The 10,364-nt window shown below is 42.3% G+C and overlaps 1 protein-coding gene across 3 annotated transcripts; it reads right to left on the reverse strand.

Moving 5' to 3' along the window:
* Positions 1–1,822: 1,822 nt before the first annotated feature.
* Positions 1,823–7,784, reverse strand: ehf (ets homologous factor). Of its 3 annotated transcripts, none has more exons than XM_029154463.3 (9): positions 7,605–7,784; positions 5,487–5,629; positions 4,736–4,966; positions 3,894–3,938; positions 3,746–3,787; positions 3,598–3,660; positions 3,462–3,506; positions 3,171–3,366; positions 1,823–2,409 (listed from the first exon to the last, which is right to left on the reverse strand). In XM_029154463.3, exons 2-9 carry the CDS (start codon positions 5,560–5,562, stop codon positions 2,310–2,312), a joined length of 798 nt encoding a protein of 265 aa, XP_029010296.1. In that variant the 5' UTR covers positions 5,563–5,629; positions 7,605–7,784; the 3' UTR covers positions 1,823–2,309. The 3 variants fall into 3 exon arrangements, with proteins under 3 accessions (XP_029010296.1, XP_029010293.1, XP_029010295.1); XM_029154460.3 differs by having other exon boundaries at positions 4,736–4,993; positions 7,605–7,782; XM_029154462.3 differs by having other exon boundaries at positions 3,746–3,784; positions 4,736–4,993; positions 7,605–7,781.
* Between the last annotated feature and the right edge of the window lie 2,580 nt (positions 7,785–10,364).

Consider the following 10,364-nt stretch of genomic DNA (forward strand, 5'->3'; position numbering starts at 1 on the left):
ATTCAAATGTGAAAATAATTTCTGACAATAAGAGATACAGGCACTTGTGGACTGATATGGCTCATTGTTTTTGGCTAGACAAAGGCAGTCATTGTCTTATCTGTGTAGCCTAGTGTGTTGCACACAGTGGAGGAGGCCACTGAGGTCATTTTACCTGTGCATACATTTTATTGGCATCACCCCAGACAGTTGTCTGGATTGCTATCATTATGAAGGATTTTTTGTGGCCTCACTAAGGAAATAAATCATGTGGATTAAATATCCTTCTTCAGCAGCTCTTGTGTTTTTCTTCCTTCCCAGATCTATTACAACTGGTTGGGCTGCATGTTTGCCGTCGTAGTGCTGCCAGTATCCTTTTGCGAAGCGCTGCGAATACCTGTTAAACAGGTTCAACGATGTTTTTCATAATTTCTTAACTACAGTATCTTCTCTCACTTACACCTACCTGACAGTGCTCGATTGTTGAGAAACATTTGGGCGTCCCAAAACTCTTTATATGTACTGTATGTTACAGACTAATCATTTATATCTCTTTCTCCTGAGAGTATGTGAAGGCTGCTGGTTTGCATTTAGAGTGTGGTGGTCTGTTAGGAAAATCAAAAGGTCAGGTCAGTGGGTACAATTTGCCTAACTGTACACTTATCTCTCGTCGCGCACATCAAACGTCCCCGTATCACAGCCTACAGAAACATCCACCGCCGACACCAGATTTCACACTATTAAGAAGCTTCCCAGTTGATCCGTCTCCATTAGCGCATACAATTCTGAAACTTTACCGGGATGTTAATTAAACACAATGAGTCATCGAGGTGAAGGTTAAGTAATAATAAATTGTCTCTGCTTCGCAGCCTTTAAGCGCAGTCTCATTTCTCCCCTCAGGATTTAAACATATGCACCTTGGATTGTAGCATTTACAATACATTAATCACACGGCTGTGTTTCATTTCATACATATAGCAAATTAAAAGTGCATTTTGATAATGGCGGGTGCATTGGATGATCTACTAAATGTGATTGCTCTGTGTGAATAATGTCACCATGTGGAATATTTGCTCTTCATTTTGAAATGCATTGCTTGTTTGTTGCATATAATCTAACAATAAAGCAATCAATGGCTATTATCTCAGTCCAATCAGGAGCAGTCACTGGCTATATTGTCTCTGTATGCAATTTTCTTTATTCCATCCAATCATGAGTGGAAAGCAGCTCCTCTAATCACAGATGGTTTCCCGCTACCAGGAAGAAATGCTCTTCTAGAGATTCCATCAGGCCTCACGTTGGATTGATTGATGTCTAGTTCTTGGTGATGACATGCAATTTAATTTAGCTTAGTTTCCATCATGACACTTCTGTTCAGTGACATTGACGTGAGCGAGAGCAGATTGACAAGACTGAAAGAGATGAGCCGATGTACTGTGAACATTTTGACGCCGGAACGCGGTGTCAGTCAATGCCACACTATGTAAAGAAGGGTTACAACAGGCAGATAAATCAAAGTGAAGATTAGACATGGATTTGCTTGCGAACACAGGCCACAGAGAGGGGCCTTTTATTGACACTGCTTTTATCTCGCTGGCAATCACGAGCCAGCTATTCGTCTGCTGCCTGCAGGAACCAGAGTGGCAGCTATGGCATGCACTGGCGAACAATTAACTGCGTTGCATTTCAAACTGTCACGATAAAACCGAAAGAAACAACACTATCTCCACTATGAGTGCATGGCCTCTCAAGATGTCAAACCAGCACCACATTCAATGAAAAAAGGTCTAACCTCAATATTGATCAAGACCCATCTGCTCTAGAATCATATTCAGATTAGACCTTAATTTGAAAAAGCTTTATGTGTTTCTTTCAAAACAACAAACTATTAAGAAACATGTTTGTATTAATACACATTTACATGCTTTATTTATCTATGAAATGAACCAAATTAAATAAAACTTGCTGCTATACTGTATATCATATATCATCCTTTCCAATGGACACTTCACATTCATGGGTATAAATGTCAAAACACACAGCACATGTCTATTTACACTTATGTTAAAGAATGCAAGGAGGATTCACAATATTAGCCTTTTATCACGTTTTAATATTCTCTCCCTTAAGAAAGACACGCTGGTAATCTATAGGCACAGTAAAGCATCTACACAGTGCAGTGCCAAAGGATGGATTCACGTCTAGAAAACAAGTAATTACACATGTGTAAACAGTTTTAACATATCGTAAAAAAAGGAAGGTAAAAACTAATAAAACACGACATTTGCATCCGAGATTAAAGAAAAACATAAATTACTGTCATGAAATTGTCACTTCTCTGACTCTCTCCATCCTCTGGCATTCTTTCCGAACTTGTAAACCAGTCTGCGTCCGTCTACTCGCTCTAGAATTCCCCTTTTGTAGTAATATCTGCAACACGAGACAAATGAAAACCAGACAGCAATCAGATTTTCAGGGCAAAAGTCAGTCTTTTGTTTCTATGAGTGATGTTCTAAATTTGTAAAGACTCCCATGGCCTGTGCATTTAGTCTTTGTTTGAACCTAATGCACATGAAAGAATAGTTTGTGAGCAAAGTCATTTTGGATGATATCCCTGTGCTTTTGTTATTCATAACAGAAAGCACCAATCTGCTGGGTGATGCCATCAAGCTCCAAATCCTTCCGCTGCAGCACGGTAAATAGAAAATCAGCTTTGTGGTCACAGTAACAATACCTGTGGGCACATTTTGTTGTTCCCACTGGTTTGCACTACAATGAAGTTAAGCTCATTAGATTAGCTCATTTGAATTTAAAACTGTGACTTTTTTGCAGCAGCCAGGAAGGTTTGTCTCAGGAGAGACACCATTTTAGTTCGTTTGGGATAAAAGTCGGAGCACGCAGCCGCCCAGAAATGAGCCTAGTGATGAGGAATGGGAAGTATGTGTTTTAATGCTCTGAGGTCAGCAGTTGGAGAATTAATATGTCTTAATAAGTCACCTATGTAAAACTGATCTCATCTCTGAGTAAATACTTCAGTTGTAGCAGCTTGTTCTCTGATGGTATGCGCATTAAAAGGAAAAGTTCTTCCTCATTCCAGATGTATTTACAAACCGTCCTTTTTTCGCATAATGAAACTGAACCTGCCACGTGTGTTGACATATACGTTAACTACATGTGTGGCGCTCACTCACCTCATAGCTCGACTTAGTTTCTCGTACGTCATGCTGCTATTGTTCTTTTTCTTGCCCCACAGCTGTGCCACTGCCTCCGACTTCAGGAAGCGGAAGACTCCCTCCGTTCGATCTTCCCACTTGATCAGCCCTGGGTTCCTCTCTGGGTTCAGTAAAATGTCCCTGATGAACTCCCAGAGGTGGGTCCCCCTCGGGTCTGTGACGAGGAGAAGGCGAGGTGTCAGGAATACACAGATGTGCGCCGACGCCAAAATAAAAAGGAAATTAAACGCTAATACTTTTCATACTCACTGTGTTTTTTGACCTGATGAGGACGACTGTAAGATCGTTTTATGTCTGAAAAACAGAGACGGGACCCTTGAGTGCTACTGGTTAACATCTACAGGTGCTCCAGTCCCACTGTGGTATCATGAAGGCAGTTCCTTACCAGGACTAGAAGGGGTGGGAGAGACAGCAGGTGCCAGCGAGTGGATCAGGGGGTCGTAGATTTCTAAGGTAACATAAATAAACGTGCTATTTATATGATGTGTGTCAAATGTAGTATCACAGTAACACAGAAAAGGCTTTTACGTTACCAGGGGGATAGCTGACTTCTGGAAATGGACAGGAGAAATCTACTACAAAAGAGTAAAGGTCAGTGGAGGCAAAATGTATCAGGATGCAACCAACGCTTTAATTAGTTTAGATTGTATTTTATTTGCTTGTCACTGGTTAGTTTCTTACTCTCTGGTTTGATTTCCAGCTGACCTATTTCCACATGGCACTGCCCTGTGCAGATGAGAAGGGAAAATGAAGTGAAAAACTAGCTCAGACATAAAATTAAATTTGTTATTGAAGATTGATAATCATTGTGACACACCCCGTCCAAAGGTTGGAAATCAGTGTGAAAAACGGTGTGAGAAACATGACTGTATGAAACAGCCCTAGTTAGTCAATCTAACCTCATTGATCATTTAAAAACTTTCCACAGTCTTACGACACAATGGCCTCGTGTCTGTGAGGACACTTCTCAGGTGTCTCTCGGTTTGACACTGGTATTTTTTTCTGTACGTGGAAAAACCTTGTCCCAAATAGTTTGTTTCTGCCAACAAACAACAATAGCCACATTGTGCGGTTCAGCGTGAATATCCCTTAACGAGGAGGTTAAACCTGTTGTGTTTAATAGTTTTTGCCTTTTCGCATTTGTTTTCCTTCACTTGGTCCGATTCTCTACATTAAGCCCGCGTGAACTTCGCGGCAACCCTCAAACTCTAATTAAAAAAATGGCAGATGGGCCAGTTCTCAGCGTGTTTCTCAGCTTCACACCCCCTCTGCGCTTTGTTAGGAGACCCGCTCTGGCAAGAGCAAACAACAAATCCATCATCTAGCTCGCTCTAAGCAGTCTTTCGCTCCTCTGCAGCGCCATGCAGCGTGACCCCTGACCGACTCTGTGATCCCTCTTCAGCAACACTCCATCATAACTCCGTTCCAGACACAACTTAAATCACCCAGCTTCTTTTTTAGTGGGACTAATCGTCTTCCTTTGTTTCCCCCTCTGCAGCCCCCCCCCCTCCCCCGGGACGCACCACTCCACTTGAGCTCTGAGATGCTGTGGAAGAGAATCTGTCCCACGCTGCCAGCAGCACGGATGAAGTCTTGGTAGCTCAGGCTGCAGAGCTGATGGCCGTCTATGTCGAAGTTTTGGAAGGGGATGCTGGAGGCGTCGATCTGGTGCATGTCCATGACTTGCTGCAGCCACTCCCACACCTGGTACTTGCTCCAGAACTGAGGCTGGGACTCTTGAGGCCACAGGCGACCTGGGTAACCAGACATCACCATTGAAACTGAGAATAGAAATCGGTGATTAGCACTAAGTAACACATTTGTCTTCATCAGTGGCTTCACTTTGTTTTATTGTAAATATGCACCCAGTGACGAAAACATAAATTCATCTACTGGAGCCATTTGTCAAGCATTAATATGCAGAGCAGTTTACTGAAAGAGCTGTTGAGCCGCTTCTCTGTCGGAAATCCCTAAATCAGGCCTCGTGTTTCAGAGCTCCAGGCTCACCAGGTGAGCAATACATCATTTGCTAACTGTTGAATGATTTTCATTTTGTGCGGCAGTTTTCTAACCATTGAGGGAATTGGATTGTTAAATAGAGAGCAATCAGAATCCTTCAGCAGAACTAATTAGCATATTTTTTCTTGGGGCGTTTAGGACATTACTCAGACAATTTAATTAGCCGTTTCATGTCAGCGAGGAGTTCATATAGAATGCCGGCAAGGCACGCAGTGGGGTTTGTTATGAGTCTTTAGTATGGGTCATAAGTCTCACCATCAGGGTAGGTGTTAGCGGGGCCCCAGGTGGCGGTCAGCTGACTGTCCAAGGTGGTGGTTGAAGTTAGACTCATTTTGAAGCTGCTCCGCTCTGATGTACCATGGCCCAGAGGCTGAGGCAGGAGATGTGTGTGAGATGTGCTGTGAGGACAGACTGAGAATGTAACACCCACTGCAATTCACATATTATAATGGTTGATTCATGATCCATTAGGAGTCACCAGCATACAGTTTTATATGAAAAAAAACAAAAATATTAATGACAGTTTCCTAAATCTACAGATTACTGTTTTACCTTTAATCTTGTTACCATAGCGACCCTTGCAGTCAACTCAATTTAAACTAAATAGCTCTTTAAATTTTAATCTTGATGCATAAGTAAATAAGGCATTATGTATTTTTAAGGTATTGTGAGGTAATAAAGGTTAGTAGCACTGCAGGTATGTCCGAACAGTTTAGGGTATAACTTTATTTTATACATAAATGAGAGCATCTTAACTTGAAATGTGCATTACCTCAGTTTGACATACTTGTTGTGGGCTTTTTCTAGTGTCGTCAGTTTAGTAGACGCTAAATGCATAAAGTCGCAGACAGTGTTGCTGCTGCTCCAGTGACTGATCTTATTATGTTTTTCACACTTGGTGATTTTACATAATTACAGCTGCTGACACCTTGGTGATTTGCCGTATATATTCACTCGCTGGTCACTTTAAATTAACATGTACAATCTAAAGCAGTTCGGTTCGGTGGTCAAGGTCATAAATTCTCGGTTTTATTGTTGATGCTGTCAAAAATAATTCTGCTACACGTTTGTTGAGGTCAAAGCAGGCGGTGCAGTTAAACTGGACTGAACATGTTTCTAAAGTTTTCTGCCACCCTATTTACATAAATGACAGGCGTAGCATATAAAGTGCCAGTGAGTGTGTAGAGGTAAATAAAGACATGTTTCAGAGTCAACCACGGATGCATTTGCATCCTATGTAAATACAGCTGCGAAACCTTCAGCAGCATCACAGTTAGACTAGGAGCTGAAAGTGTTTCTTATATGCAGAAGCTCATTTTGGAACATTTGTAAAGTTACATTGCTTCGAATGCTGGGACTTTGAGCCGATAGGAGGCACGACAATAAAACCCAAGGTTTTGAGGGAGAAACTTGTTTAAATGTTGTTCTAAATATATTGTCGCAACAGTCAAAGGTCAGTATGACATATGACATATGTTCACTCATTAAACTAGGTTTGTCAGCAATGACCGTCATTGTTCAATGCTGACCACACCTTTATGATAGGTTATAAAGCTAATGACGCCAAGCCTCTCAGAATGACCGTAAGCACTGTGTTGTCAGCCTGATAGGTATGTGACACACAAGCATAAAGTTCAGTCTCCTCAAGTAGCTGGAAATTCGGTTTCTTAAGAACTTGACGTCACAAACCCCGAATGTCCCCTGCTGTGAGACATAGCGTACCATCCTGCTAATGCAGATCAACTCACAATGGCTTGTTTTGCCAGACGGATATCTTTTAAAGGACAAGTGCTCGTGTAGCAATGTTACAAGAAAGGAAACAAAGGCGCAGTAACACTTATTGATCAAAATCCTCTGAGCTGCGTCACAGTGGAAAATCAGTCGACACCATGTGGCTTTGCTATGACTTGAAAAGATAAGCAGCACTTATCTGAAGCGTTCAGGCTGGAACAGTGTGACAGAGACTGTTGGTTTCATTTTTGGCGCAGTAGCTGTGTGGCAGCATTGATCTGCATTGGTTCTTTTTTCATGTAACAAATACAGATTTTGAAACTCGTACATTATTGTAGCATTATTCTGGGAACCAAATGACTTTGTGGGTAAAAAAGTAGGAATGTATTAATCTGTGTAAATTTTACTGGCGGTAAATGGATCATTTTCTGTGCCGTCCTTCCATTTTCACTAACTTTTCAGACAATTACAGGCATCTTTTATAAGGAGCATCCTCCTATAGCATAAGGTGCACACCGTGCCACGACTGCAGTGGATTAATTATAATAATAAATAAAATATTTATATCAATAATATAAATATTGATTGAATTAAATTTCATTTTGCCACATCCCAAAGCGTACTTGCTCTCACAGCACCTACCCGGGCAGTAGAAGTGGATCCGATGTGGCCTAGCAGAGGTTGTTCTGTTGACAGGTCCGCTCCAGATACAGCTGAACGGAGATCAATACTGTTTCTGCAGATTCCAGAGGGCTTGTGTTTACAGTGAGGCGAATCTCTGAATTAACAGATGAAACTATGCAGAACACACTAGGTGCTGCCCCACCACAATGGGGTTTTATCCTCCTAACTTCCTTATTCCGCTCCAATTGGTTACCTGTCCAGGCTCATACCGGTTGGGCATTTGCATAAATGCACACCCACTCACTAACACCCACACACACACACACACACACACACACCTGACTTACTTTTATATTCCCTGGCACTGTTCCCACTAACCTACTCTGCTACTGCTGACACTTGCTCAAGCACACACTCATTTACAGTAAGCAGAGGAGATATGTACAGAGATACTGTACATGTGTGAACTCCAACGCACCACACTTACCTTAGAACAGTACATGCGGTCATTGTTGCTTAAAATAGCATTTTATCTTTTAGAGGAAATTTCCTTGTTATGGAGCACAATTATTTTTCACACGTCACAATAAATGAGGTGTTGACAGTTTAGATGTGTGTGTGCAGAAAATATATAGTGTCTATGTGGCTGAAGCCTTTATTGTAGTTACACATTTACCTATTTTCTGCTGTATCTTCTAGCACAGTGGCCTCTTTGCCCCCGAATATGTAAATGAAAGTCATATCGCTGCATCTGTACGAGCCCTGATCACTGTGCATGGGCCTAGTTTGACCTAGAGCCACAGTATGGCCAGTGTGACCTGCTCACATCCCAGGTGCATGAAGCTCTTGGAACAACCTGTGATCCACAGGCATCTGAGCAATGAGTGACACTCAGTTAGCCTCGACACAAAACCCAGAGATCATAACTTAACATTGGGAGGAGCTGCACCTCAGTGTTCACTTTGCACCATCAGTGAAATCATGTTTTCTAACAGATAAAATAATGTATTTGTATTTGTTGTTCACTGCCATAAGGTTGCACTAATAATGAACATGAATGCGTTTTTCCCTAAATTCCTGAAAACGTGTTTGTCCTGTTTATTTTTTTTTTTTTACAGTTGAGAGGAGTTTAATGCCAAGCACGTATTTTAAATCAGAACAGAAAGCTTGAGCAAATGTGTCCTCATAATAGCATTTTTTGCTAAACTTTGCCACCCTTTATATCTGCTCTTGCCCTACACTGACAACGGCGAGGAGGAGATCACACGGTCTATTTTTGGCCCGGCGCCAATTAGAGTTTGGGAGAAACGTTGCGTCTTTGATCCGAGCTCTTAATCTGATCTATAGCATCGTACCACTACAATACACGCACCTCCTGGGACCCGAGGCGCTAACAATATCATGTCGATAATTGAAGTGACTTTGAGCCGGGTTGAACTATATAATGGGCTGCCACAGGTAGACGTCTGTGAGGAAAGTATGCCGGGTTTCAGTCAGAGCAGCGGTGTCATGAGGAGGCAAAACAAGAGCCAAAAACAAATACTGTAAGCTTCATTAATTAGTTTCCCTTTGAGAGTAAGCCAACGCCTGTTACTGTATAAAACCAATCCACAAACATACCATTCACCGTGATCAGCATAGTGATCTCCCTGCTTCACACTGGATGTTCTCACACCTCCTTTGTGAGTGTGTGTGTGAGCGTGCGTGTGTGTGTGTGTTCGTTTCTGACTTGGACTCTTACCTACAGCTCAGCCTCAGAGGTAATGAGGGAATTCGGTGTTAGCATGATTATCTCTGAGAGTTCCCCTCATCTCCCTGTGCATGTCAAATCGCTGCAGCCCTAATGGTAAAAACCTAGCACTGCTGATCTCCCTGACACAGTCCCACCTGTACAGGGGCTGAGGATAAGTTGCCTCCAGCCCTCCCTGCGGCCCGTCTGCAGTGTGTTTGGTAACACAGGTGGTGTTTTCTGGAGGTTTTGCAGAACTATCCCATCTTCTTGTTACAGGCTGAAGTGTCTCCAGGGTGCAATTTCAGACCTATGCCACATTTGATCCCAACCAACTATAGACGCCTGAGCAACTTTTATTGCACTAAGATTAATCCACCGATCGGCCAACTAGACACACTCTTCTCATTACAGCCAACTGTTTAGTCCACTTCTCACTTTTTTTTGTATTTAACAAGTCCATCTTTTTTTTTTTCACCACGGCACAAGAAGAGGCTTGTATTTGGCATCTCATTTCATGGATCTCCGTTCTGCTTTTTCAGGGTGGATGTGGGTCGACATATGCAGAGGTCCACCGGGGGAATAGCAAAAGGCAGAGACAGAGTGGGGGAGATCAAAGTGTGTCATATCAGCGCCAGTGTGTGTGAGTCAGTCCACGAGCCTCGTGTGAGGCAGTGAAGACATCCACTCAGATACAAGGCGATGTCATCAAAATGCTGGCGTTATAGGCGGCGCCATCTATTTTTAAATGAGACCCAAGTGTTTATGTCACACTCCAATAATAGGAAGCCACTGATCCCTTTATAAAAAAAGAGCTATAACTTGCTTAGTGGCAGTGTGAAATATTAATGTTTTATTTGCGGATTAGGTCAAAAGTTTTTGCCTGACAGGAAACGCTGTCAAAGCTGTCAGTCAGAAGAAACAGACCAGACAGGAGGAGGGTACAGTGTGCATGCTCTAATGAACAGGAACTTATTAGTGGGAGTATGTCTATTAATGTCCCACTTGCCTCCCCTCTTTCATTAGCTGCTTATCACGCCCGTTAGTGT

This window comes from Betta splendens, chromosome 6, assembly GCF_900634795.4.
Source record: "Betta splendens chromosome 6, fBetSpl5.4, whole genome shotgun sequence".
Classification (NCBI taxonomy): Eukaryota; Metazoa; Chordata; class Actinopteri; order Anabantiformes; family Osphronemidae; genus Betta; species Betta splendens.